Source organism: Leptonychotes weddellii, chromosome 9 (assembly GCF_054177405.1).
Source record: "Leptonychotes weddellii isolate Sample4059 chromosome 9, ASM5417740v2, whole genome shotgun sequence".
NCBI classification, from domain to species: Eukaryota; Metazoa; Chordata; class Mammalia; order Carnivora; family Phocidae; genus Leptonychotes; species Leptonychotes weddellii.
Window position 1 is genome coordinate 125,918,243 of NC_138377.1, and position 27,928 is coordinate 125,946,170.

The 27,928-nt window shown below is 57.4% G+C and overlaps 1 protein-coding gene across 1 annotated transcript in view; it reads left to right on the plus strand.

Annotated features, from left to right (window-relative positions):
* The first annotated feature begins 409 nt into the window (after positions 1 to 409).
* Positions 410 to 27,928, plus strand: part of LOC145723628 (ras-specific guanine nucleotide-releasing factor 1-like) — a 38,782-nt gene continuing 11,263 nt past the window's right edge. Inside the window, exons 1-2 of the mRNA XM_081831897.1 lie at positions 410 to 1,078; positions 24,578 to 24,684. Of these exons, the coding sequence (XP_081688023.1) occupies positions 803 to 1,078; positions 24,578 to 24,684 (383 nt within the window). The 5' untranslated portion in view covers positions 410 to 802. The remainder of the gene's footprint in view (positions 1,079 to 24,577; positions 24,685 to 27,928) is intronic.

The window sequence follows — 27,928 nt, forward strand, 5'->3', positions numbered from 1 at the left end:
GGGGAAGCCGCCGCGAGTGCGGCTGCACGCTGAAATGGATGTGGCCCGGCCGATTACGCGAAGAATAGGACCGAAAGCTCTTTCGGATCTATTTCGCCAACCCCCCTCCTCCATCCACCGCGGATTAGAAAAATAAAGTACCGGAGGGGACCTTTGGAAGAGAAAATGACAACTGGGACTTCACCCGGGGTCTACAGGGCGCCGCGGAGGGGCGCAAAGACGCCAACACCCAGGATGGCGAGCCTCCGCGCTGCCGTGGGCTTAAACGAACATGGATCGGATTTGGTTTTTACCACCCGAAGGGGAGCAGGGGAGACCGGGGCAGAGGGGCAGGATCTGTGTCCGTGCGTGCGCGTGTGTGTGCGTCCGGGGACGGGGAGGGGGAGGGGGCGCCGCTCTGCGCCGCGGCGGGCTGCGTGCGTGTCTCTGTCCGCGCTGCTGAAACCGGCTCTTCGAGGGATCGGCGTCACCTGACTCCGCCTGCCCCTCGCCCGCGCGCGGCTCGCCCGTCCCTCAGTTTGCCCGGCGCCGGGGGAGGGTCGGGCGGCACCTCCTGGGCCCCGGGGCGCTGAGGAGCGGACAAGAGGTTCGGGCGGGGAGTGGTACATCTCGCTTCCAGAAGCCGCGGCTCGGCGCCCGGTCCCGGAGTGTAGATATTTGGGGGGAGGGGAGAGCGACCAGGAGCGAGCGAGCGAGCGAGAGCCAGAGAGAGGCAGCGCGCCGCGCGCACGGACAGAGGGGGCTGCCGGGTGCCGCGCGGGGAAGATGTAAGCGCGTGGGGTCTAGCTGGTCTCCGAGCACCATGCAGAAGGGGATCCGGCTGAACGATGGCCACGTCGCGTCCCTGGGACTGCTGGCGCGCAAGGACGGCACGCGCAAAGGCTACCTGAGCAAGCGGAGTTCGGACAACACAAAATGGCAAACCAAGTGGTTCGCGCTGCTGCAGAACCTGCTCTTCTACTTCGAGAGCGACTCGAGCTCGCGGCCCTCGGGGCTCTACCTGCTGGAGGGCTGCGTCTGCGACCGCGCGCCCTCCCCCAAGCCTGCGCTCTCGGCCAAGGAGCCGCTGGAGAAACAGGTGAGGCCAGCGCCGCGTCTGACCTCCCAGCGCCCCGGCCGCGGCCCTCGGCACCCCGGGCCTTCCGCCGGCCGATGGTGCCCGAACTTTGGTCCCCCCACTCTCGGCTCCCTCGGCGCGAGAGCAGGCTTGGCTCAGGCGGTCGGGTGACCCCGCGGTGGGCAGAGGGGGCAGGGACTGCGGGCTGCGGCTGCCCTTCACCCGGCGAGCTCCGTGGGAGGCGGGGACGCAGGGGTCCAGACGCGGAGGTGCCGAGAGCAACCGGGTGCGGGAGGAGATGGGGGTCCAGAGGACCAGACAGAGACTAGGAGTGCGGACCCACATCCAGCCAAAATTGGTGCTCCCCCCCACTCCCACCCCCGACCCCCTCGGCCTCAGAGAGCCCCCCGGCCCGGGCAGGGCGCCATAGAGGCGTCCGAGCGCCGGCCCCCTGCCCCGCCGCCGCCGCCACCGGGAGTGAAGGAGAGGCTGCTCGCTCTGCCAAGTTGGGGGACGCGAGGCCGCAGGGGTCGGCTGGGTGCCATGGAGCGGCGATGGTCTCCCAGCGGGCCCGAGGCCCGAGCACCAGACCCAGGCGTTCCAGGGACCCCTCTGGCGCGCGGAGGCCAGGGCCGGGGCTGCTGCGGAGGCCGCGGGACAGGCGGGCGCTGCTCTCCTCCCCCTCCCCCTGCGCCTCCGCCACCGCCGCAGTCGCTGCCAACTGCGTGCGCTGCCCTCGCGTTTCTGGAGCTGCGGGGTTCAGGGCCGGGGGGCCAGGGCGGGGTGGGGGTGCGCCTCTGGCGTGGAGGGAGGGAGGAGCGACTGAGAGGGAGAGCGATGTTTAAGATTGGTGCGCTCTCCGAAGGCATCTGGTCAGTCTCCATGCCTCTGGGAAAGGAAGGTCAAAGATAGTGGACCCTAAAATGTCATGGCTGGAAGGGACCTGAGATCTGTGGTGGGGGAGGGGACAACCAGCTGGTTATTGCCTGGAGGAGGACGCTGAGGCCCACAGAGAGATTTCACTTGCCCGGTGTCATACCCGGCGACCAAGGCTTCGGGTTTCCGGAAAGACAGCTGAGGTCTCAGCCACTGCTGCGTGCAGACTGGCGGTGTTGGACTTGGCTGGACAGGAAGCCTTGCTTGACGTTGGCCACCTCCTTGTCAAGACGGGTCTGAGCCCAGCCCTGCAGTAGCTCTGCCTTCCCCACCCTTGTCTGGTGAAGGTTGGGGGATGAGTTCTGGGGACTGGAATACTTGGGGGTGGGTCTCTGGGGACGGCAGGACACAGGGCAGGGAGAGGCCCCCAGCCAGCAAAGCAGAGCAAAGAGCTGCAGCTCCTCTGGCTCAGTGGGGCCTCGAGGACCGGCCTGAGAGAGCCAGACCCCGGCTGGGCCAGAAACACTGCTCTCAGCCTTGATAACCTGCCCTCACCAGCCTTCCAGAACCTCGCCAACCCTTGCCAGCCCAAGTCCACCTTTACCTTGCAGTGGCCCCCAGCCCCAGCCCCCGCTGGAGCCCACCTCCATCCCTCAGTCCCCAACTCCAGAGCCCAGAGCTGAGCACCAGGGGAAGGCAGGGAGACAGGGATGGAGGAAGCTGAGTTGCCGTGGGGCTCAGAGTGTCTGTCCTCAGCCCCTCGGAAGCCAGAGCCAGGCCTGAGACTGAATCTCAGTAATGTAACCTCCTGGCTCTTTCTGTGAGCTCAGTGAACACCCTCAACTTCTCTGAGCCTCTGTGTTGTAATCTGCAGAATGGGGATGCTAACGCCCACCTTCCTGAGATTTCCAGAGCACAGTTAGATAATGTATATGAAAGTGTGCTCACAACACATTTGAGCTGGATCTAGAGAAGCCGTAGCTGATCTGAAGTGCCCACCTGGGCATGGGCTAGAGGCCAAACAGAAAATGTTACAGCTGAAAGGAACCTCGGGGAGACCCTACAGCCCGTCTCTCCCATTTCACAGACAGACAGACGGAAGACCAGAGAGGGGAAGGATGTTGCCCATCAGCAGAGTAAGTCAGCGGCAGAGCCAGACCCAGAGTTCATCCAGTGTCTAAGAATTCCTGAAAAGGAGATCCTACATTAATTTCAGATCAGTCTTGGCTCAGGTTCAAACCGCGCTAGATTTTGGAAGGGCCAGGAGTGCAGACCCAAGTGATGCCATGCACACGTGCTCACAGCTGTCTCCCCAGAACACCGCCAGTTCGGAATGCCCAGATGAGTTCACGAGAGCAGGAGAACAGGATAGGGGTGAAAGGAGCGGGTGATGGTCAGATGCTGCCCAGCTCAAGTGCCGATTTCATTAAAGGCTTCCGCTTTGCCTCATGACTGACATAGACGTTCCTTCCATTCGACTCCAGAGCAAGGGTTTGGCTAACGTGGAAAGGTACATCCTGCTTCCTTGGCCTTTGCGTGTCTACGAGAATTTGTGATGTTTCCGTTCTACATCTTAGAGTAGAACTGATCGTCCCATATCTCTCGTGGGGTTGGGTGCCCCCAGCAGCCACGCGGCCCCAGCATGAGAGCCATCCTGTCGCTGGGTCTGCGCTGCATCTGGCCCACAGGAAGCCTCGACTCCAGACCTGCTGCACGTGGCGGGGGGTGCCCTCGTTAGGAGGCCTTGGAGGCTGGCAGGTTGACTGGACTGGCCCCGATCTGGTGAAGACCTGCTTTGCGCAGGACGTCGTGTTGTCCAGGTCCAAGCGGGCAGCTTCCAGCTGGAAAGGCCAGGCCCAGGGAAACCCCTCCAACTGCCGGAACCGGGCAGGGACTGAGCACATAGTAGGTGTGCAGAGAGTGCTTGTTGAGCTGAACTGGGTGCATCGTATGTTTATTGCACACTTGACGTGCTGAGGGCTGACAGGGCACCAGCCCCAGACCCTGAGCCCCAGGCACGTCCTCACGTGCGCCCTGACGCCCTCCCATCTGCGGGCTTCTGTATGGGTCTGATGGCGCCTGGTGCAGGCCCCCTCCTGGAGCCCCGAGCTGGGATCCTACACCTCGTGAAGGCAGACCGGCCCAGCCCCACTCCCATGCGCTGTGGACGTTACAGGGCACCTGGGAGCTGCTCACTCCGAGCTGCCTCCTTCCCCTCCCAGCCCTGCAGCCCACACACGGAAGGCCCAGGTGCCTCGGACTTAGGGTTTGGGCTCAGCTTCCCTACAGGGGGACCCTGGGTATGCCTGGCCCTGCTTTGGCATGGAGTGCCACCATCGTTCTGAGCCCCCTAAACTAAGGCCTGCAGCCGCAGCTTCTCAGTGGAGAACCTGACCGGACCAGCCCCGGCACCCTCCTCACCCCAGCCCCCCAGAAGGGGTCAAGTTGTGGACCCCAGGCTCTCCCTGGTTCGCTGGGGACGGAATCCCTTCCATGAAACCTCAGCACTGACGTGGGCAGAGGCCCCAGAAGCTGGGGGCCTGTGGTGCCGATTGTCCCCCCAGTGGGGGCCGTTCCCCGGAGATCAGAGGAAGCCCACTCCTGGTCCTCGTTCACAGGACATCTTCCTGGCTGGCCTGGTGCGTTCAGGTCAGCAGGGCCCGAAGGCTCTGCGTGTGCCCCGCTTACAGAGCAGGAAACTGTCTCGGGTGCCGCCCCGCCAGGTGGTGGCTAGAATGAGACTCCTTCTCCGGCTCTCTCCCTCTGCAGCTACCCTGTCTTCATCACAAAGCACGCCCTCCCGTTGCTCTAGCACATTCCACCCCTCGGCCAATCAGAAAACACAAACCTGAACGTAGGGGTATGAGGTTGTGCTAAAGCAACACCCCTCAGACTGGGAGCTCAGGGCCCTGGACTACGGGTGCTTGCGCCCCCCGGAGAGGTCCCGCCTTCTAGACGCAGCCCCTGCAGCTCTGAGGCCCCGGGATTAACCGTTCCATCCCCCAAACGTTTCTAGAGCTGAAATGAGGTTGAAGAGGCTCAGTAATTATACCTTAATTGGGACAAGGAAATACCAGGTCACCGCCCGTCTGCTTGGTGACGGGGCCGTGAGGGTGGCTCCAGACTGGCAGATGCAAGGCCACACTGAGCTCTCACTGCCTTTATTTGTGCAGTAAACGTCGGGCTCTAGGGCCAGACCCCTGCTAGGTCCTGTGGCTACGGAGAAAAAGAAAGCGTATGTCTTCGGAGAGCTCCCAGGGGTTGGGCGTGGAGCCCTCCGCAGGTGCGCCCCAGTAGCTGTGGCCAGGTGCTGGGAATTCTCCCTCCCCGCCCCCGCCTGGCTTGCAGAACACCCTCACAGTGTCCCACCTCCCACACCCCAGTCCCCCACTGCACAGCCCCCGCCAGAGGGACCTTCCCCGGGCGGGCGCACATCCGATCACCACACCAAGCCTTTGAAAACACCTGTGGCTCCCATTGCCTTCAGGGAAAAATGCGACCTGTCCTGGAGGACCCACGGGACCCAGCGTCTTCCCTTCCGCGAGCCCTGCCCCACCTTCCCCATCCTGCTGCTTCTCGCCCTACACAGGCTTCTTCGTTCCTACCTCAGGGCCTTAGCACTGCTCCCTCCACCTGGAAGGACCTCCCACCCCATGCATGTCAGTGACCGTTCCTCCCCAGCCCCGAGGTCCTAGCCTCAGCCTTCCTCCCTCGGAGCCCGGGCGTTTCCTTCACCCACACTGTGGTCAGTCTGTGATGACCACGAATTTCCAGGCGCAGGAGAAAGGGGGCCAGGTGAGGTGGAGACTGATGGGGTGGTTGTAGCCCACAGTCGATGAGAGCTGTAGTGAGTCGATGAGAGACTGGGTGAAGGAATGGGGTCTTCACAACAGAAGACACTCAGGTATCACCGGCAGGACCCACACCCGGCTGGACAGGATGGAACCTGACGTCACTAGACCAGTGAATCCTGAAGAACAAAAAAATGCAGTTTGCTGAGCACCTACTATGTGCTGAGCACCTACTATGTGAGCACTTCCCTTAGTCCTCCCAGCAGCCCTGGGAGCTTGTCACTGCTCACCTGTTTTCGAGACAGCAGTGAGGCTCAGAGCCATCAGGTAACTTGTTCAAAGTTACAGAGCGTGTGAGCAGCAAAGCGGGCAGGTGACTCCAGAGCCTGAGCCCCTCCTCCACCAACCGCGGGGGACGGTTCGCGTTTACTGTCCCCCGCCAAGAGAAACAGAGAAGTAACAGCAACTGAAAATCTGTCACTGTCCCTCCGGTGACTTGTGTGAAGGAGCTTTTGTTTCTGCTTGGGTGGGAGCCTTGCAACCCCGATCCCATGAGCGTCGAGGGAAAACCTACCAAGACAGGCATCCACACCCCACCGTCTGGTTTCCCCAGAATCCGTGGGAGCCTGGAGCCGGCGCCCGTGTGCACGCAGCCAAGAACAGGACTCACCAACGCAGGAGCGTTGGTGACGCGTGGACCTGAGGGGGCCCGGAGCTCTGCCAACGCCCAGACGCCTCCCTGAGGGCACCTGTCGTGCCCTTGGACCCCCCCACTGCCCACCCCCTCCCAGAGAGGAGCTCAGATCCCTTCAGATGCGAAGCCCACTCACTGCGGAGTGAGTTACCCGCCTCTAGCAGCGAGGGTTTCAGGTCACGCAGACGGGCTTTGGACCCTGCCCCCCTCTTAGCTTGGGAAGATCATAAGTTCCCTGAGCCTCAGTTGGCCCATCTGGGAGGTGGACAGCATAACAGAGCCTCCCCCGCATCCCTGCCCTGAGTGTTGCGAAGCCCTAGCCCCGCACAGTGGGTATCGTCGATAAACGGAGGCTGTCATGGCTCCAGCTTTCACCTTTGTGACCAGACTCCTGCTCAGCGGAGCAGTGGCCCGGGTCACGGGGGTCTCTGGCAGGTTTGAAGCTAGTCAACACCAGGCTCTGATCCTGGACGTGAGAACGGGGTGGTAACTCTTCCGTCCAAGCAAGCATGCCCCTGGAGGCCCCAGCGGCCACACCAGCAGCCAGGCCTGTCCGTTCCGCCTCCTAAATCTCTCCGGCCCACCCACTTGCGTCCCTCTCCCTCTGCAGCCGCAGTCCCGGCGGCGGCACCTCTCACCTGGACTTGGAGCTGTGGCGTCCTCGAGGTGCACTCGTCAGGACTGGCTGCGCTGAGCTGCAGTAACAGCCAGGATCTGCATTAACGCAGCGAGCGTGCGTTTCTTGTTCGGATTGACATCCTGTGCGGTGGGCGTGGTGACCCCTGGGGAGCTGGGCTGATGGAGATTCGTCCTGACACCTGCCTCCACGGTCACCCCAGCCCAGGGGACGGAGTGTAGCGGAGCTCCCCGCGGGCTCTGAAGCTCCCCCCAGAAGGGACTCACTCTGGCCACGGTTCAGTGCACAGGGCAAGTCGCATGGCTTCCGTCCAGAGGCAGCAGGCGAGCACCGGCCCTCCCGTGCCCGACTGCAGAGCCCGGGGGCCCCCACTGTCTCCCTGCATCCGCTATGTCCGCAGCGAGATCTGGGTCTCCAGAAGGCAGCCCTGTCCGCGATGCCCAGCTGACCACACACACAGAGCAGCAGGGGACGGAGGCCGGGCTCCGGCGTGGTGGTTGTAACTGCAGACGCAGAACCCATGCGGAGCTGTGTGCGCTCACTCCAGGAGGGGCAGGTCCGAGCCAGGCCTCCCCGCTTCCTTGCGCTCCATGACTCTGTCATCCCTGGCCAGGCGTCGGCACGAGCACGTGGGCCACCGGGTTTCCCCCAAAGTGACGAGGAGGAGAATCCCAGCGAGGAGAGAGCCCGGCGGGGAAACAGACCGTGAGAGCGCAGGGTGGTCAGCGCGGCTGCCGAGGAAAGCCCAAGGTCCGAGCTCCACCGAGAAGGGACACGCAGGACAGGATATGGGGACTGCAGGGGCCCCGAAGCCAAGCTGCTCACCAGGTTCGTGATGGAAGCTGAAGGGCACCCCGGGCCAGACTGGCGCTCAATCCCGCATTCAGCGAACATCCTGAGCGGTGGGGCCGGATCGAGAGACGTTCGTGCAGGAACAGCCACGCGCGACGACCTCTGTGGCCGTGGCTCCGTGGGCTGGAGTAGCTACTTGAAACAGAGACCCTTCAGCGGCAGAGGCGTGGAGGCTGCCCTGACATGGGCCATGGGCCCCGGGCTGAGCACTGCCTGGGTCACGGCTGAGTCCCAGAGGAGGGCCTGGCCCTGCAGCCACTCACCCCCGTTCCAGGGGGGCAGGCAGCGAGTACAGATGAGCGAGTGGTAAGGTGTCCCCAGCAGCAGGCCTCGGTCCCGGCGGGGTGGCGGGCCACAGTGACCCATGGCTCAGGCCCCCCAGGAGGCGACAGCTGGACAGGGGCCTGCGACAGGCACTCGGCTTGGGAACAAAGCAGAGCCCGGTGCAGGAACCAGGCCCTGGGAAGATTCCAGCTTGAGAAGCCAGAGGCAGAGCCTGGGTGGAATGAGGCCCCTCAGAGCAGGGGAGGACCTGAGGTGGGGTCCAGACCCCGTGTGGGGCCATATCCGACAAGGTGGGGCCTTAGGAGTGCGCAGCTGGGCCAGGCCTAGGATTGGTGTGGGAGCAACACGGGGGCCGGTGGACGCCGGTACTTCCGCAGAGCTGGCCCTCCTCGTGAAGCGCCATTCTGCACCAGACACCAGGGCTGGAGGAGCATCGGTGTGTGAGGAGCATGCCCCGTGCTGCAGGGGCATTGTGAGAGGTCAGAGGATGAGACAGGTGGGATGGGACCTCTCCCGGCAGGGACCGAGGGACAGGGTGGCTTCCCTGGGGAGCCTGACTGTGGGAGGTGTAAAGGGGACCTGCGTGTCTAGGAGGACCTGAGGGGGAGCTTGGATGACGGCCCTTAGTGGGGGGAGGGTGGTGAGAGGTGGAATGCAGGCCAAGCTGTGTCCACGCACACATGAGCACACATGTACATGCACATACACACGCATGCAGAGACACATGTTTATGCACGCACATGCACACAGAGACACGTGTTCATGCACACAGACACGCGTGCGTGCACACACATGCACACGCAGACACACACGCATGCACACAGAGACACGTGCGTGCAGACACATACATGCACATGCGCACACGCATGCACACACAGACATGCGTGCGTGCACGCACATACATGCACATGCGCACACAGACACACACACATGCACACACAGACACACACATGCACACACGCATACACGCTCAGCTGAAGCCCCAGCAGGTTCTCCAGCACGGTCCCCTCTGGACTGGGACATCGGGCAGAGAGGGCTGGCCGAGGCCCAGGGCCCCGAAGGAGGACCAGAAGGGAGGACCCGCTGGGGGCCGAGGGCTCCAGAGAAGACCAAGAAGGGTACCTCTGCCGCTCAGCTAGAGGAGGCAGGGAGCAGAGGCCCAGACGGTGGGTCTGGTTCTGGCCAAGCAGGATGAATCGGAGCGGGGGAGACCAGGATGGGCTGGAGGGGGCGGCTTAGTGGTCCAGGTGGGAGGACGTGAAGCCTTGAAGCAGGGCATGGCACGGGGCTGGGGGCGCACGGATTCCGACGTCCAGAGCAGGACGCTGGCCGGCCAGTCGAATATGGGGAATGAGAGGGGGATGGGAGCTGGAGCCGTCCCCGGATGCGGCCATTGCTGGCGCATAGTAACCCCCGACCTTAGCGCAGCCACGACCCCTCGGGTCACGAGCCCCCAGGCCTCATGAGTGTGCTCGTGCACCTGGGTTTTGGGGGCAGGGGTGTGCATTTTTTACTTTGAAGCAGCAGTGGTGGGCTCTCTCCCAGTTGTGGAGGCTAGGAGTCTGAAGTCCTGGGGAAGGACTTCTGGCCTCTTCCAGCTTCTGATGGTTTCTGGCGGTCCCTGGCGGCCCATGACCTCTGCCCACCTCTTCTCTTGGCTTTGTCCCTGTGTGTCTGCTCCCCGTTGTCCCTCTTTTCATCAGGACCTCTCCTTCCTAACCCAGCACAGCTCATCTTAACTCGAGTATGTCTGCCAAACCCCTATTTTCAAATAAGGTCATAGTCACAGCTTCTGGGGGATTTGGGGGCCGCCCTTTGCACATGTGTGTGAATGCACATGTGTGTGTGTTTCCCGGTAATTTGCCACCAATGGGTTGATTAGTCCCATCACTTGGACTTGCAAAGGATTCAATTTGTTCAGAATCCATTATTGAGCACTTTTATGAGCCATGAGCTCTCACATTATCTGTTTTAAAAAACCCTGTGAGGCGGACAATACCCTCCCCACTTTGTGGAAGAGAGAACAGATCCACAGGAGAGATGTCTTGAAGACCCCGAGGCCAAATAATAAGTAATGAATTTGAACCGAGGTCAGGTGACTCCAAACCAAGGGTCCCAAGGTGGACTCCCCAGAACGCTGGTTTTATGGAATGCGGATCGATCTTCCAGAGACTGAAAACAAAAGGATTCCGTGGCAGAGAAGGTCCCAGGAAAATTCCTTCATTGCAGGAATGCACAGAGCCTTGACGATGAGAGCGAGCAGGCCTCCAGGTCTCCCTGAAGAGTCCCAGACATCGATCATGAGAAGCCAGGGCCCCCCCACTTCCAGCCAGCCCCACTGTCCAAAACTGAGAAGCAAAGTCAGTGTCACCTGCTTCGTGGCTTTCTTGTCATCACTTAATAAGCCAGGCTCCTGTACCGTGGTGACGAATGTGTCCAGTCGCCCATCCAGCAGATGAAGGCTGCTCCGTGCCCGGGCCAGGGCACAGTGCCAAGCTGCAGGGGTATTTCTTGGTCAGAAATCATTCAGTGGAAAGGAGGGAGCTCATTCAGAGCAGCTTAAGCCAAAGGGAGGACTCCCTTGGAATAGTGGCAGTGGTAATGAAGGAATGATGCGGAGAACGTGGGCCCGGCCTCCACGACTTGGACCAGGAACCCCCTCTCTGCCGGCCCCCCAGGTTAGATGGTCCCCCATCCCCGCCTCTCTCTAGGACTCTTCTGCTTCCTTCTCTGTCTTTTTTCTTGCTCTTGGCCTTCATCACACACAGCTCATCAGTCCCGCCTGTCCATGTCACTGCTCCAAACACCTGGGGACCCGGGGAGTGACCCCGGGGGCGCATGCCCCCACTGCTCCGGGGCTGGTCTCCAGGAGAAGTGCTTCTGCTGTGCGCACCGCTCCCCTCAGGGGGCCCCAGCACTAGATGAGCATCAGAACCCACTGGGGGGCTCTTAAAAATTCCGGGGTCCAAAACCCATGCCCCTGCCCTGTCCCTCCAGCCCCGCGTTCTGCTCTCACGGGTCCGAGGAGGGGCCCGAGCGCCTGCAGCCCAGCCTCCGCGCTCCTGGGAAAGACCATTAAAAAGTCATCACAGCGCAGGCTGATCGTGGCTTTGCTGGGGGGAGGAAGGGGCCGCGCGAAACCGTGGCTGCGTGCCTGGCGGGGCAGAGGGAGGGGGAAAGCGGTAAGCTAAGCTCTGGCTAGAGGGGCGCCTGGTCTTCCTGGAGGCCCTCCGTGTTTGTCGCTGAGCCGTGAGGGGACCAGTGTCCGGTTACGTGGGGGCCGGAGACACACGGGTTGGAGTCATGAATGAGAAATCATTCAGATAGTGAAAGCGGGAGGAATGTTATTTTCCATGATGGATGCACTTGTGTGGGTCTTGCTCAAGGTGGGCGTTAGGGTCACTGCCATGGCCCAGTGAGAGACAGCAGGCTGCCCAGTGTCCCTGAGCTCTGTGAGCAGCCCCAGCCCCAGCCCTTCGTCTGCGGCATGACCCGCCTTCCCGGCTTGCTCGGGACTCTCTTGGTCTTAGCCCTGGAAGTCTGTGCCTGCAGAAGCCCCTGGGTCGTGGGCAGAGTGGGACGGCCAGTCCCCCAGTGTGGGGTGTCTGCGGGGGCACCGCACCCGTGCTGGTCAGGTGAGAAAGGCAGTGGGCAAGGGGGCAGGCTAAGCAGGCGGGGGGCTTCGAGCCACCTCCCCAAATTCCAGAGGCTGGAGTCTGTCGAGCTGCCCTCAATGCTGGAAGGTTGTGATCCAGGTGCTGAGGACTTTGGAACTGAGGTGCGTGGGGAGGAGGGGACATCGGTCCAGCCCCCGATGGCCATCAGGCGGCCGGAGCCGGTTAGCGGCCAGGTCAGCCAGGAGCGGGGGAGGGCATCTTGGGGGCAGGCTTGAGCTGGAACCCAGGCTGTCAGCCCCGGTGAGACCACAGATGTGTCTCTAGAATACTCCTCCAGCCAAGGTAAGGAAGGATCCCCGTGTGCTTCTGGTCTTGGCACAAGCCCAGGTGTGGTGTGCAGTCCTGCCTGTGGGCTTGGCACTCACAGGTCTCGGTTCTGGACCCGTCCCCCGTAACCTGCTGAGGTCCAGGTGAAGGTCTAGACCCGTGAGCGGTTATCGGCCTCGACTGGGAGACGCGCAGGCCGTACCCAGACTAATCACATCAGGATGCAGGGTACAGCCGTGGGGGAGACGCACGGGGCGAGGGATGCAGCAACCAGTGGGACCTGCCAAGCCCTGGGAGAAAGCCGGATCTGTGGGAGGCCTGGCCCGGACGCCGAGCGTGCTCCCGGGTCCGTCGTGGGACTCCTGAGGGAGGCCTGACTTCGGATGGAGGGACGCGCTGGTCTGTGCTGGATATCCGCGGAGGCCCCGGGGCGAGTTCCGGGCCCTTGGCTCGGCTCCGGGGAGGCTCCAGGGGTCGTTCAGCGAGCCTTGCTCCTGCAGCGCAGTCGGGTGGGGTCCACGGTGCGTCCTGCGGGTGCCGCACTCCTGGGTCGTTCCGGCAGCTCTCAGGAGGCCTGTCAGGACTCCGGACGGAAACGGACTCCCAGAGGAGGCCCCAGATTTGTTTCTGAGTTTATCCTGCATCCTTGATGTATCCTGTGGTGTGAGTCCCCATCCCACCCAGGACCCCGGGAGGCGGTGGGTGTGGCTCGGTGTCGCCCCGGAGAGTTCTGGGGAGTCCCCACGGCGGGTTCCGGAACAGAGTTGCTGTTCTGCCGAGGGAGCCATCCCGCGTGACCACGTGGTCATGTCCTCGTGGCAGGTGCGACTCAGGCCGCATCCTGTGGCCATGCTGAGGCCCACGCGTTGTTCTGGTCCTGCGGACCCCGAGAAGCTTCGAGCAGGCACTGCTTGGTCGGGCATCGTTCCGGGCGCGCCCGAGATGTGGTCCTGCTGTCATCACATGACCCCAGGACATCCGCTGTCCAGTCTGCAGCTCTGCTGGGGCCCGTCGCTTGCCTCTGCCCAGCCTGGTCACTCTGGGGAGGCCCCGGGGTGGCTCAGCTTCCAGGGAGACCTGGGGTCTGTCCGAGCTCTGATCCAGCTCCACCTGAGGCTGTGGGACCATCCCGAGAACTCTGGTGGTACCCAGAGTCACTGTTCCTCCCTAGAAAAGACTGATACTGAGAGTATGTCCAGAACCCCAGAAACACTCCAGCTCCCGTCTAGACCACCAGCCACGGGCGGTTCCCAGGCAGGTGCTGGGGATGGGACATTCTGGTGGTCGGTGGCTGTCAGAGGGCTCCAGTGAGCTGGGCTGGGCCCACCAATGCCCTGGAGCCTGGGACCTGGAACCAAAGCAAGCCAGGGGCCCCTCCTCCCTCCCTCAGCCCGAGCCCTAATCGCAGACCATCATCCTGCTCCAGGATCCGGAAATCCTGTCCCGCACATGCCCGAACCGGCCAGACGGGAGCTGAGGGAGGGGAGAGTGCATGTCAGGTGCAGAGCACATGTGTCCAGACTTCTGGGGCAGGAGGAGAGAGAGGGGGAGCTCCTGACCCGGATGTCACCAGCCTGAGCCGGAGGAGCAGACCAAGAAGGGGAGAGCTGTGGGGCCGCCCCTGGAACCTGTGCCGTGACCCCAGCCAGTGGACTCAGCCACCCTGCAGAAGGAAGCCGAGTGGCGTGGGAGAGGGGCCTGGGGAGGGGTGGAGACCAGAGAGGCAGGGCCAGACCCAGGGAGGAAGCGGCAGAGAGGTGCACAGATGGGCCAGCAGGTACAGGCAGAGAAAGGGGCAGACCAGGAGCGCAGAACCGCAGAGAGAAGGGGAGGTGATGTCTTCCCGGCCCCAAGGACAAGGAGGTGGTTCCCCCTGGAAAATGCCGGCCGGAGACAGCCCTGCTCCCTGCCTCAGAGGAACCAGGCGGGCATGGGGCCCCGGGGCCATCACTGAGCAGAGCCCCTGCCTCAAGCATCTGCGGACCAGCGCCCCTCTGCCTGCATCCCTCCCGTGTGCATACAGTGCATGTGTGTGCGTGTGTGTATGTGTGTCCACAGCCCGGCCTGGGGGAGCAATCAGCAGAGGATGGGAGGAGAGTCCTGAGCATCCCTTGGGGAGGGTCCACCCTGATCCTTGATGTGCTCCACCAGTCACCCACCACATGGGCAGTTCTGACCCTCAGTAACTCTGACGTTGCCCCGAACTTCTGAAATGGATCAGAGCCCGGACAGTAATCCCATTTTCACTGCAAGCCCACAGAGCACCCACCAGCCGGGAAGGCACTTCTGTTTTGAATTAGGCTCAGTTTTATGCCGATATCATACTGTTTTGATTACTATAGCTTTCTTTGTAGTATAGTTTGAAACCAGGGAGCTGGATACCTCCAGCTTTGTTCTTCTTTCTCAAGATTGTTTTGGCTATTTGTGATCTTTTGTGGTTCCGTGCAAATTTTAGGATTGTTTCCTTTCTGTGAAAAATGCCATTGAGATTTTTGAGAGGAATTGCATTGAATCTATAGATTGCTTTGGGTAGTACGGTCATTTTAACCATATTAAATCTTCCTATCCATGACCATGGAATTTTTCCATTTCTTTGTTTCCTCTTCAATTTCTTTCATCAGTGTTTCATAGTTTTTCACCTCTTGAGTTGTTTATTCCTAGGTATTTTAATCTTTTTGATGCCGTTGTAAATGGGATTGAGTCCTTGATTTGTCGTTCTGCTTTTTCATTATTGGGGATGGCATTGTTTCCGTTCTACATCTTAGAGTAGAACTGATCGTCCCATATCTCTCGTGGGGTTGGGTGATCGTCCCATATCTCTCGTGGGGTTGGGTGCCCCCAGCAGCCACGCGGCCCCAGCATGAGAGCCATCCTGTCGCTGGGTCTGCGCTGCATCTGGCCCACAGGAAGCCTCGACTCCAGACCTGCTGCGCGTGGTGGGGGGTGCCCTCGTTAGGAGGCCTTGGAGGCTGGCAGGTTGACTGGACTGGCCCCGATCTGGTGAAGACCTGCTTTGCGCAGGACGTCGTGTTGTCCAGGTCCAAGCGGGCAGCTTCCAGCTGGAAAGGCCAGGCCCAGGGAAACCCCTCCAACTGCCGGAACCGGGCAGGGACTGAGCACATAGTAGGTGCGCAGAGAGTGCTTGTTGAGCTGAACTGGGTGCGTCGTATGTTCAAAATCATTGATTTTGTATCCTGCAACTTAACTGAATTCCTGTGTCCGTTCTAGCGGTTTCTTGGCAGAGTCTTTTGGGCTTTCTATATATAGTAGCATTTCATTTGCAACTGGTAAAGGTTTTACTTCTTACTGATTTGGATGCCTTTTATTCCTTTTTCTTGTCAGGTTGCCGTGGCGAGGACTTTTAGTATTGTGCTGAATAAAGGTGGTGGGAGTGGACATCCTTGTCTTGTTCCTGACCTTAGGGGAAGGCTCTGTTTTTCACCATTATGTATGATGTTGGCTGTGGGTCTTTCGTATATGGCCTTTATTATGTGGAGGTATGTTCCCTCTAACCCTCTTTTGTTAAGAGTTTTATCATAAATGGATGTTGAATTTTGTCAGGTGCTTTGCTGCAGCTATTGAGATGATCGTATGATTTTTATCCTTCGTTTTGTTAATGTGGTGTGTCCCATTGATTGATTTGTGGATGTTTAACCATCCTTGCATCCCTGGAATCAATCCCACCCGATCATGGTATATGATCCTTTTAATGTGTTGATTCAGTCGCTAATATTTTGTTGAGGATTTTTGTATGTATGTTCATCAGGGATATTGGCCTATAATTTTCTCTTTTTGTGTGTGGTGTCCTTGTTTGTTTTTGGCATCAGGGTAATGCTGGCCTGGGAAAATGAGTTTGGAAACGTTCATACCTCTTCGATTTTTTGGTAAGAGTTTGAGGATAGGTATTAAATCTTCTTGGAATGTTTGGTAGCATTCACCAGTGAAGCTGCCTGGTCCTGGACATTGGTGTGTTGGGAGGTTTTCGATTACTGATTCAATCTTCTTTCTATAACTGGCCCATTCAGATTTTCTATTTTTTCATGATTCAGTCTTGGAAGACTGTATGTTTCTAGGAATTTATCCAGTTTTTCTAAGTTTCTTGGTGTATAATTATTCATAGTAGTCTCTTATGATCCCTTTTTGTTGGTGTATAATTGTTCATAGTAGTCTCTTATGATCCCTTGTATTTCTTTGGTATCAGTCGTAACTTTTCTTCCTGATTTTATTTATTTGAGCCTTCTCTCTTTTTTCTTAGTCTAGTTAATGGTTTATCAATTTTATTTATCTTTTCAAAGAACCATTTTCATTGATTTTTTATGTTGTCTTTTTAGTCTCAATTTCATTTATTTCTGCTCTGATCTTTATTATTTCCTTCTTTCTACTGATGTGGGGCTTTGTTCCTTTTTCTAGTTTCTTTAGGTGTAAAGTTTCATTGTTTACTTGAGATTTGTCTTGTTTCTTGTCTCACTATGAACTTCCCTCCTGGAACTGCTTTTGCTGCATCCTATAGATTTTGATATGTTGTATTTTCGTTTTCATTCATTTCAAGGTTGTTTTTTTTTTCTTCTTTGATTTCCTCATTGATCCATTGGTTGTTCAGTAGTATTTAATCTCTACATATTTGTGATCTTTTTCCAGTTTTTTGTTTTTGCAGTTGATTCCCAGTTGCATTCCATTATGGTCTGGAAAGATGCTCAGTATGATTTCAGTCTTCTTAAATTCACTGAGACTTGTTTGGTGGCCTAACATATGTTCTCTCCTGGAGAATGTTCCATGTGCACTTGACAAGAATGTGTTTTCTGCTGGTTTGTGGTGGAATGTTCTGTGTAGAGCTGTCAAGTCCGTTTGGTCTAATGTGTTATTCAAAGCCACTGTTTCCTTATTGATTTTCTGTCTGGATGATTTGTCCACTGATGTTGCTGAGGTGTTAATGTCCCCTGAGTTGCTGTAGATTTCTCTTTTTAGGTCTTTAGTATTTGCTTTATATGTTTAGGTGCACTTATGTTGGGTACATAAATATTTACAAACGTTGTATCTTCTTGCTGGATTAACCCCTTTATGATCGGTAATGCCCATCTGTGTCTATTATTGCAGACTTTATTTTGAAGACTCTTTTGTCGGATGTAAGTGCAGCTGTCCCAGCTTTATTTGGGTTTCCATTTGCATGAAACGTCTCTTTCCATCCCTTCACTTTCAGTCTGTGTGTTCTCACATCCCAGTGTCCTGACATCTTGTAGGCAGCGTACGGCTGGGTCTTGTTTCTTTGTTTGAATCCATTCAGCGACTCTGTGTCTTCTGATTGCGGGATTTATTCCATTTATGCTTAAAGTACTTATAGATAGATAGGTGTGTACTTATTGCCATTTTGTTCGTGGTTTTCCAGATGTTTCATATTTCCTCTCTGTTTCTTCTTCTCTTGCTCTCTTCCCTTGTGGTTTGATGCCTTTCTTTAGTGTTATGTTTAGGTTTCTATCTCACTAACTTTTGTACATCTGCTATAGGTTTTTGCCTTGTGGTTACCATGTGGCTTACACATATCAGCCTACAGACACACCCAGAGATGTTGGGGGTTTGGTCCCAGATCCCTGTAATAAAGTGAATATCGCAATAAAGCAAGTCAAATAAATTTTTTGGTTTCCCAATGCATATTAAAGTTATGTTTGAACTGTAGTGTAGTCTATTAAGTGTGCAATAGCATGATGTATAAAAAAAGCAATGTACGTACCCAAAACTAAAAATACTTTATTGCTAAAAAATGCTAACCATCATCTGAACTTCCAGCAAGTCATAATTGCTGATCACAGATCACCATACCAAGTATAACGATAGTGAAAAAGTTTGAAATATTGCAAGAATTACCAAAAGGTGACACAGAGACCCAGGGTGAGCAAATGCTGTTGGAAAAAATGGTTGATGTGGGGTTGTCACAAACCTTTACTTTGAAAAAATGGAATAGCTGCGAAGTCCAGTAAGGCAAAGCACAGGAGAACGAGGTGTGCCTGGGTGTGTACGACTGTGTGTTCCAATCTCTGTGAAGTTGATAGCAAGTTAAGTTTGAACACATTCTGAAACTTCACATTTTTACTCCCTCCCCCCACATTTTATGCTTCTGATGTCACATCTTACATCTTTTTGTGTGTGTGTATCCCTTAACTAACTGTTGTAGTCATAGTTATTTTTACTGCTTTTACCTTTAACGTTCCTGCTAGCTTTATAGGTGATTAATCCCCTGCGTTTACTATATGTTTACCTTCACCAATGAGCTTTATGCTGTCATATGTGTTGTTGTTCCCAATTAATGCCTTTCTTTTCAGCTTAAACAAATCCCTTTAGTATCTCTCATAAGCCTGCTCGGTGGTGGTGAACTCCTTTAGTTCCTGCTTATCTGGAAAACTTTCGCTCCCCCTCGATTCTGACAATGACCTTCCCAGGTGGAGTATTCTTGGTTGGAAGTTTTTCCCTCCAGCACTCTGAAAATATCCTGCCACTCTCTGTGGCCTACCTAGTTTCTGCTGAAAACTCTCTGATAGTCTTATGGGGATCCCTTGTACGTAAGGAGTTATTTTCTCTTGATGGTTTGAAGCTCCTCCTTATCTTTCACTTTTGACGTTTCACTTATAATGTGTCACAGTGTGGGTCTCCTTGGGTTCATGTTATTTGGGGCTCTCTAGGCTTCCCGGGCCTGGGTGTGTGTTTCCTTCCCCAGATCAGGCACATTCTTGGCCACTATTTTTTTAATAAGTTTTCTGTCCCTTTCTGGGGGACAGAAGTTTTCTTCTCCTTCTGGGACCCTTATTATGCAAACGTTGTTCCCCTTGATGTTGTTCCATAGGCCCCTTGAGCTGTCTTTGCTTTTTCAAATCCTTTTTTCTTTTTGCTGCTCTATTTAAGAGTGGGCTCCCCTACCCTGTCTTCCAGTTGGCCAGTCCTTTCTTCCGCTTCGTCTGATCTGCTGTTGAAGTCCTTTGTGTATTTCTCAGTTCAGTTTTGTATTCGTCACTCTGTGACTTCTCTTTGGTACTTTCTCATGTTTTCTGTCTGTTGAAGTTCTCTCTGTGTCCATCTATTCTTCTTCTGAAATCAGTGAGCTGCTCTGTGACTGTGACCGTGACTTTGAACTCTTTATCAGGTAAATTACCTGTCTCAGTTTCATGAAGGATTTTTCTTGGAGTTTCATCTTGTTCTTTCATTGGGAGCATAATCCTCTGCTTCCTTATTTTGCTTGGCTGTGTTGGTTTCCATGTATTAGGTGAAACCGCTCTCTCTCCATCCTAAAGAGGTAACCACAGGAAACCTGGGGGTGGCTTCCAGTCTGCTGTCTGGGCAGCACCCTGGGGAGGTAGCCTGCCAGGAACTGTCTCTCTGATTGTTTCAGTCCTGTGGGGCCCAGAACCGCAAGCCCCCTGGCCCACCAGAGCCAGATGTCCGAGGGACGTCCCTCGTGTGGACCATGCACAGCCACCATCTCTGGTGGGGCCATGGGGGGAGAGCGCCAGGGCAGAACAAGCCAAGCCTACCCACTGGGTGTGGTGGGGCAGGGGCCACGGCCTCCCCTCACTTTTAACACCCTGGACGTTCATAACCTTGGCCGTTCTCACACAGTCACGAAAACCTCCTTCTCTCCCAATCTTGCGACTTCCCCCGGAGAAGTTTGCCCCATCCCTCCATGCTGCCGGGGAAGTAGGATAAATGTGGGAAATAGGTTGGCATGGAGACCATTGTATCACCCACAGGGTCCAGCCCAAGGCTCTGCTTATTTGGGGTGAGCTTACCTGGATGCTGATAAATACAGCAGTCACAGGGCCCCCGCCGCCCCAGCAAAGGCCATAACCTCGGGGTCTTGCCTTCCCCGCTTGGGCCTGTGCCCCTGAGAGGCCGTGTGGCTGGCAAGCAGCAAGTGCTCAGGTGGTTATTGGCGGGATTATGTTGAGTTTCCATAGGAGTAAGGGGATGAGGACCACAGACCCCAGGGTGCCTGATGGAGACATCGTCAGAGGCCCGGAGCTGATGGAGCATTCGTGTATCTCCACTTGGCACTTAGTACCAGACTCTGTGTGGGGCTGCGGAGTCCCCCGAGGAAGGAAGCTAACCCCGGCCTGGCCTTGAGTGGTCGGAGGCCCGTGGGTCCGTCAGACCTGTGAGGCTCCGTGGGAGGAGGGGCCTCAGGGAGAAGGCAATCCTCCAGCGACAGGAGGATTGGGGCCCACCAGACACCCCCAGCCCCCACCAGGCTGAGATCCAAGCAAGCACCTTCCCCCGACCTGAAGCTCTAGGTCTCCCCTGGCTGACCCCAGGACACGGTGCCACACCTGGGCCCTCAGGCCATACCAGAGCAGCACACCTGAGCCTGACAGAGACAGGGGCCAGGCCAGAGCCACACCCAGAGCCTCCTGAAGGCTGTAGGGAAAGACAGGGAACCGTCCCAGGCCTAACCAGAGCCCCGGGGAAAGATGCAGAGCACACGGTCTCACCCAGGCTGTGTCTCTCCCTCCCAGTGGACAGGTGGGTAGGTGGGTAGGTGGATGGAGACGTGTGTAGACAGGGAGGTGGAGGGAGATGTGGATATACACAGAGATGGTGCAGGTACAGAGAGAGAGGGCATGGAACTCAGGAAGACCGAGCCCGGTGTGTCCACCCAACTACCCACTTCACAGAGGAGGGCCCGAGCGTGCCAGAGGAAGGGGCCCACCTGCCCCGAGCCGCACTGTGGTCAGACTCCACGTCCAGTGCCCTTTCTCTGACCAGGAGGCCACTTGGCCCTCTTAACTCTGGGTGTGCCCTGGCCCGTCACTGAAAAGAACCCTGGGTGACTGGGGAGCCCGGGCACGGCCCCTGCGGGGGCCACCTCACACCTCCAACCGCAACCCCTCCGTGAGAGGGTGGTCCCCCACCTCGCAGGTGGCTGCACCCCCACAGGATACTGGGCCGCACCTGCAGGGGACCGGCTGCCTTCCCGTTCCTGCCCTGCCGGTGGTTTACTGGGTCCCTCTGCGCACGGGTCTGAGAGCCTGACGTTTTCCTTCAGTCTTTCTCAGTTCTCCAAATTGCCTTTTTCTTAGCGTCTTCCCAGAGCCTGGAATTCAGCCTTTCTGCATGTGGGGACTTTGTTCTTTCCCAGTGGATTTTACTTCCTTTCTCTGTTTTTGTGTCTCTGCCCCCCTTCCTCTGTCTCTGTCTGCATCTTTGTCTGCATCTCTCTGTCTCCGTCTCTGAATCTCTGTCTGCATCTCTCTGTCTCCGTCTCTGAATCTCTCTCTGCATCTCTGTCTGCATCTCTGCATCTCTTTCTCTGTCTCTGTCTCCGTCTCTGTGTCTCCCTTCCCTCACCCCCAGCCCCCACGTGGAGCAAAGCCTGTTCACACGGCCGCCCGTAGTCAGGATTTGCAGTGGCTCGGAAGGGCTGGGTGGAAGTTTACTCTCCCTTCCTGAGCACTGTCTGTTAGTCACTCGGGCACGGGCTTGTGGACACCAGGGCTCGGGGGAAGTGTACAAGAACAAAGGGAGCCCGCCGCCCCCACGGCCTCTGAGGCACCTACACGGCAGCCCGGGCCGCCTGGGGCCGCAGAAGCGTCGCTGGGCCTTGAGCCGCCCTGTCCTGGCTCAGCCGCGCTGTTTCCTGGAGGGGACCTTGGGCACAGAACGGCGTCTTGTCTCCGCGTCCCTGTGAAAGGGGGTAATGCGCGTGACTCCTAGGGTGGGAGTGCTCCCGGCGAGGCCAAGTGCGCGAGGAACCCGGGCCTGGGACCTCCAGTGTCTCCTCCAGCTGAGGCTCCCGAGCGGCCTGCACAGCAGCCCCCTTGTCCTCTGCCCTGAGGACGCCCTGGCATTCCGCAGAGCTCACTCCAGCATGATCAGCCTGCTCGTCAGGAGGTGCAGTGAGGTTTCCGGGTCATGCCAGCCCCCCAGGCCCCCACACGCACCCCACCAGCAGCCTCTACTCCTGGACTTCTAGCCCGTCCATTGCGGGGGTCTGGGTGCTGTTGCCAAGGACAAGAGATGCAGGACACTTGTGAGGAGCCTGGCCACAGCCACGGGCTTAGCCTGGAGCAGGGGTGACAGGGATAGGATGGAGGCCGGGGAGAGGGATGGGTGGGCTAGCCCACTGGGAGGGGCTGGAGAGGGAGCCTCTGGGAGCCGATCGTGCCCTGAGGGGCAGCGAGCTGAGCGTCCTCACGGCTTGAAAGCCAGAGGTCTTTCTGCTGGCGGGGTTCAGACCTGGAGGCTTCTAAGCCGGCTCCCTGTGGTTACATTTCCTGCTGAGGGAGGATTACAGTGCACATGGGGGTAAACAGAACAGCCGCGTGCTTCTCCACTGAGCTGAGCTGACTGCGAAGAAGCTTCTGTTCGGGGTGAGGGGACTTAGCCAAGCCCCTCCTCCCCACAGCTCTGAAGGGCCAGGCTCGGGGACCTCCACCCACCTGGCCCCTCCTGGGACCAGCAGCTCTGGGGCACCTCCCCGCCCCCGGCAGCTTGGCAGGGAAGAAGACCACTCAGTGGGCCCACCCAGCTCCAGGACATCCGCCCTGGGGACCCAAGGGGACCCACTGCACCTGTCTGTGCGCAGCTGAGAGTCCCCTCCTTCCGAGTTAGGACCCAGGGTCTCACCTGTCTGTAGGCTCATTAGGTGTTCTCATCTTCCCATCCCAGTGCCAAGCCCTGGCCGGAGGGGATGGGAGGTGCCTGGGGAAGGTCTGCTTTCCAGCTGTGGGGTCCCGGGCAAGTGGCGCAACCTCTGTATGCAAAACAGATTAACACCTCCTCCACCTGGTGAAGGCGGGAATCAGTGAGATCACGGGAGACGAGCGCAGGGTGTTCATCATCTCTCGAGAGGCGGGGAACGTGCCGCAGGGCCACCTACACAGCTCTTCTTCACCTGCTGCTTCGGGGAGGCGGGGGGCGTGCCCACCTGAGCCTTCCGAATTCAGTTATTTGAGGCTGCAGCTGACATTTCATGCCACAACCCCAGTTATCTGTTTCCTAGGAAACAAGTGAGAGACACTGACTCTCCAACCACACGCACACACGCACACCCCCTGGCTGCCACCGAGACTGACAATTAACAGAAATACAGTAAATGTCAGCAGAGGCTAAAAATAGTTTACACGCCGCACCTCCGGCTGCTCCCTGCTCCCGGCGCGCGGGGGGAGGGACGGGGACAGCACCTCTCTGACTCAGTGCCACACCGTGGCCCGGATGCGTCTCGGACCCGGCGGGCCTGCGGGCCCCTCTCCGCGCCCCGCCGCCTGCCTCTCTCCCACCTCCACCAACGTGAGACCCAGAGGCGCCACAGGCTGGGCCCCCAGCACCGGGCTGGCCCACGCTCCCTGCCCGCCTCCCTCTGCGTCCTGAGGCTGGCACCCCCAACCCCCTCAGCAGCCTGGAGAGACGCGGTCTACAGGCACACAGTCTGCATATCCCTCCCCACCCCACCCCGACCCCCTAAAACCTGCCCCTTGTCCCGCCAATGCCACGCCCCTCTCTAGGGCACCCCCGCCCCCTCGTCACTCAAGCCAGAAACCTGAGTGGTGTCCTCCTGGCTCTGTCCTCCCAGCCCGTCCCCCCGCTGGGCACGGCCCCCAGACCCTGCCCACCTGCCTGCCTTGTCTCTGGCATCCCTATTCCGGCCGCCAGCCCCTCCCACCCCGAACACACGGGGGGCTCCAGACGTCTGTGCTGTCCCCACGCTTCTTGTCCAACGTACATCAAACCTGGGCCCATGCTCCACCCGCTGGGCAGCCGCCCTGCGCTCCCTGGGCTGACCCGAGGGCAGTGTTCTCTGCCCCCACAGCCCTTTGTTCTCGTCTCCCTCGCAGCTGTGACCTTAGCTAACAGGTGTGCTCACTGGGCTACAGGCCTTGTTCTAGGAGCTGAGGGGCGTTAACCTGGACAGTATAACACGTGTGTCTGTTGTTGGCTGCTCTCCTTCCCAGGAGCCTAGGGGTCAGGCCCCGTGCTTGAGCCGGCTCCAGGTCACCTGCACCAACAGGGGTGCTTCTGGTGGGCGCTCCTCGGGTCCCTGTCTGTCTGTTCATCGCTTTCACCCCAGGACCAGAAGAGCGCTTGGTACATTTCTGTGGAGTGAATTACAGGCAAGCAGTACTCAGTCGGTGCCCGATTCCCAAAGGGGATCCTCCCGCGGTGTTTTTCCTCTGCCTTCCTCCCAGCACACCTGATGGTTTAAAACTGGCTTTTTTGCAATTTGTTGACAAATCGGGCTTTGTGGGGTTTGCTGCCTTCCTACAACATCCTAAGCATAGGCTCTGTTCCATCGTACAAAGCCTGCCTTAATCAGGAGTTTGAAAATGCTAACTGGAATAGCATTCCCGTGATCACAAATGACGAATCTGCGCCTGGCTGACGCGGCCGCGAGCGCTTCGCAAACCAGCCAGACTGAGAGCCGCAGATACCCTGGTAATCAGAGATGTCTTCTTCTTGGTGCAGCATTATTTCACGGTCAACTTCAGCCACGAGAACCAGAAAGCCCTGGAGCTGAGGACAGAGGATGCCAAGGATTGTGACGAGTGGGTGGCAGCCATCGCTCACGCCAGGTATGTCCCACCCACCCCTCAGTCGCTGCAGACGAGCCTGAACCCAAGGGCCCTGCCCCGGCACAAACCCAGGCCCTGGGGGGGGGGGGCGGGGGGGAGGGGGAGGGAGGAAGGGAGGAGAGAGGGAGAGCTGTAAGGAGGGCTCTTGGCAGGGGTCCCCTGGGAGCCCTGGAGCTCTGGGTCTCTGCCTCCCTCGGTGCCACCAGGAGCAAGAGACTGAGAAGCAGCCTCCCACCTGCTTTAATGCACTGGCTCCTTCCTTCCCAGTAGGAAGCTGAGCCCAATTCCGTTGGGATCAAGGGTTTTATGGCTACCAAAGTCTAAGCCCGGGCTCCAATCGGGATGCAGCAGCTAATCTGCTGCATGACCAGGAACAGCTCCTGTCTTTCCTCTGGGCCTGTTTCCTGTTCTATAGAGGGAAATCCTCTAAACTTCTCTGAGCTCAGGGATTCCAGAACCCCTCCTCATTCCCAGCAATGTGTGCCCCTCGCTGGAGGGGCCAGATGGAGAGAAGAGCAAAGGGCTCTGTGTTGCAGAGAAAATGAGGCTCCACGCTGGATCGAGTCTCTTGGGTTGTAGGGAAGGGACAGGCCTGTGGGCTGGGGGTGGCTCCACAGCTGACGGTCCCCTGGCAGAGCCGGGTCCTGTCAGAGGGCAGGGACCCCCAGAGTCAGCCCTCTCAGCAGGTGATCTTTCTGGGTCGGTGGAGAGCAGTGTGCTTCTGTGTCTATCTTCCTATAGAGTGTAGGGTCCTGAGTGCACAGACCAAGTCTGATCCTTTGCATCCCCAGGGCTTAGAGAGGCATAGGCAAGTGGTCAGCAAATGTGGCCTGGAAGAATTCAAAAATGAGTGAATGGACAGAGAATGGATGCAAGGTTGGATGTTGAATGGAAGATGAATGGTGGATTAACAGAGGGTAGATGAATGATAAATGGATGTGTTTAAAATATGTGTGATGGTGGATGGATAGACAGGTGATGAGTGATGCATGGATGGTGTGTGGGTGAGTGGATGGATGGATGGATAAATGGATGGGGATGGATGGATGGACGATGGATGGATGAACGGGTGTGAGGGTGGATAGATGGATAGGTGAATGGGTCGGTAGGTGGATGGATGGATGGGTGAATGGGTGGGTGGGTGGATGGATGAGTGGATGGGTGAATGTATGGATAGGCAAATGGGTGGGAGGGTGGATAGATGGATAGGGAAATGGATGGGTAGGTGGGTGGGTGAGTGGGTGGATGGATGAATGGGTGGGTGGGTGGATGAATGGATGGATGAATGGGTGGATGGGTGGGTGGGTGGATGGATGGTTGGATGAATGGATGGATGGGTGGGTGAGTGGATGGATGGATGTGTGGGTGAGTGGATGGATAGATAGACGAATGGATGAATGGGTGGGTGGGTAGATGGATGAATGGATGAATGGATGGGTGGGTGGGTGGATGAATGGGTGGGTGGGTGGATGGATGAATGGATGGATGAATGGGTGGGTGGGTGGATGGATGGGTGAATGGGTGGGTAGGTGGATGAATGGGTGGGTGGGTGGATATCAGGGCCCTTCCTTGAGCCCTGGAACAAGCCAGCTGACCAGAAACCCTTTATTATGGCCATAACACTGACTGTGACCTCGAGGTCAGGCCATGCCCATTCCTGTCCTCGACGAGTGTCTAGTCCAGCCATGGAGACCAGGTTCTCACACATGAACTTGTAAAGTCAGGCTCTGAGTGTGGTGCTGGGCAGTCGGATGGTTGCAGGTGTTCCCCAGGGATGTTCCGTCCAGTCAGGAAGACATTAGACATGCTCACGGCTAGCTCTGGTACACGAAGGCCCTGGTAAGTACAAGGCACCACGAGGAAGAGACATTACTTCCATCTGCAGGGAGATGAGCGAAGCTGGAAATAGGGTGACATTTGATCTAAGCCAGAGGACCAGGGGCATATTTAAGGGGTTTAACTATGAGCACTTCGGCCCCCAGCCCCACCCCAAGGCTGATGTAGGAGAGAGGCTTCCAGGAATAATGAAGAGACCAAGTGTGGGCTTTGTAAGGTGGAGTGTAACCAGGTCATAACGGGTCTTGAACACCCAGCTGGGGTGTTTGGCCTTTACTCTGTGAGCAGTGGGAGCTATCGAAGGTTTTACACCAGGGCAGTAACACAGTCAGGGCTACAGTCTTGAGCGGAAATTGTCGGTGTCGTGGAGGATGGATTCACATGGGAAGAACCCAGACTCGGGGACAGCAGGCGGACCTCAGTCTCCCTGCACTAACCAAGAGCAGGGTTGTTTTGAGAACCAAATGAACCTGTTTATGTGCAGGGGCTTTCTACGTGTTGAAGCGATACAGAGTTCTAATTGGTTGTACATTCTGAGAACCAGGACTACGCTGATTTAGAAAATCCACTGATACAAAAATGTCTTAGAGGCAGTGAGACTCTACTACGTATGGAGTCCAGCCCGGCGAAGGGTGCGTAGACACAGCAGCAGAAGGTGGGCCGGGGTGGGGCCCCACAACGCACACAAGCAGGCAGGAGCGGAAAATGGCTCAGCCACTTCAGAAAACTGTTAGATAGTTGCTTACAAATTAGCAATTTAAAACTTGCTAGGCCTGCTCTGTGACCAGCAATTCCAACCTTTTGGTGTTTATCTGAGAGAAACAAAAAACATCCACAACAAGTCTTGTATACACGTGTCCTTTAGCAGCTTTATGCACAATAGTCCCCAGACTAGAACTAGCCGAGGTGTCCATCCGCAGACAGACGTGCAGACAAGCCCGGTAGGTCCACACGACAGAATACCGCTCAGCGATGGAAAGCAACCCGCCACAGACAAGCGGAACACAACGGATCAACGTCAAAGTCAATGTGCGGAGGAAGAAGGACCAGACACAAAAGAGGGCAGGCAGTCTGATTCCAGGGACGTGAAATTGTAAGATAGGCCAAGCTCGCCTGTGGCGAAGGAATCTGAGCAGGAATCGCTTGTGGGGTGGGCTGGCTGGGAGGGGTGAGAGAGAACTTGCTGGGGTGATGGAACGTTCTTTGTCCCAGGTGAGGTATGCAGGGATCAAAACCTGTCAGACCATGCACTTAAGGCCTGCGCTTTCCATTCTATGCGCATGAAACCTCGAATTTTAATGATTAGTTCTGCAGCCCCAAATCTCTGACCTCCCCCTTCCATGACCCAGCAGAGAAAACTCCATCTTAGACGCTTCAAGTGATTGGGTCAGGCCCACCAAGATCATCT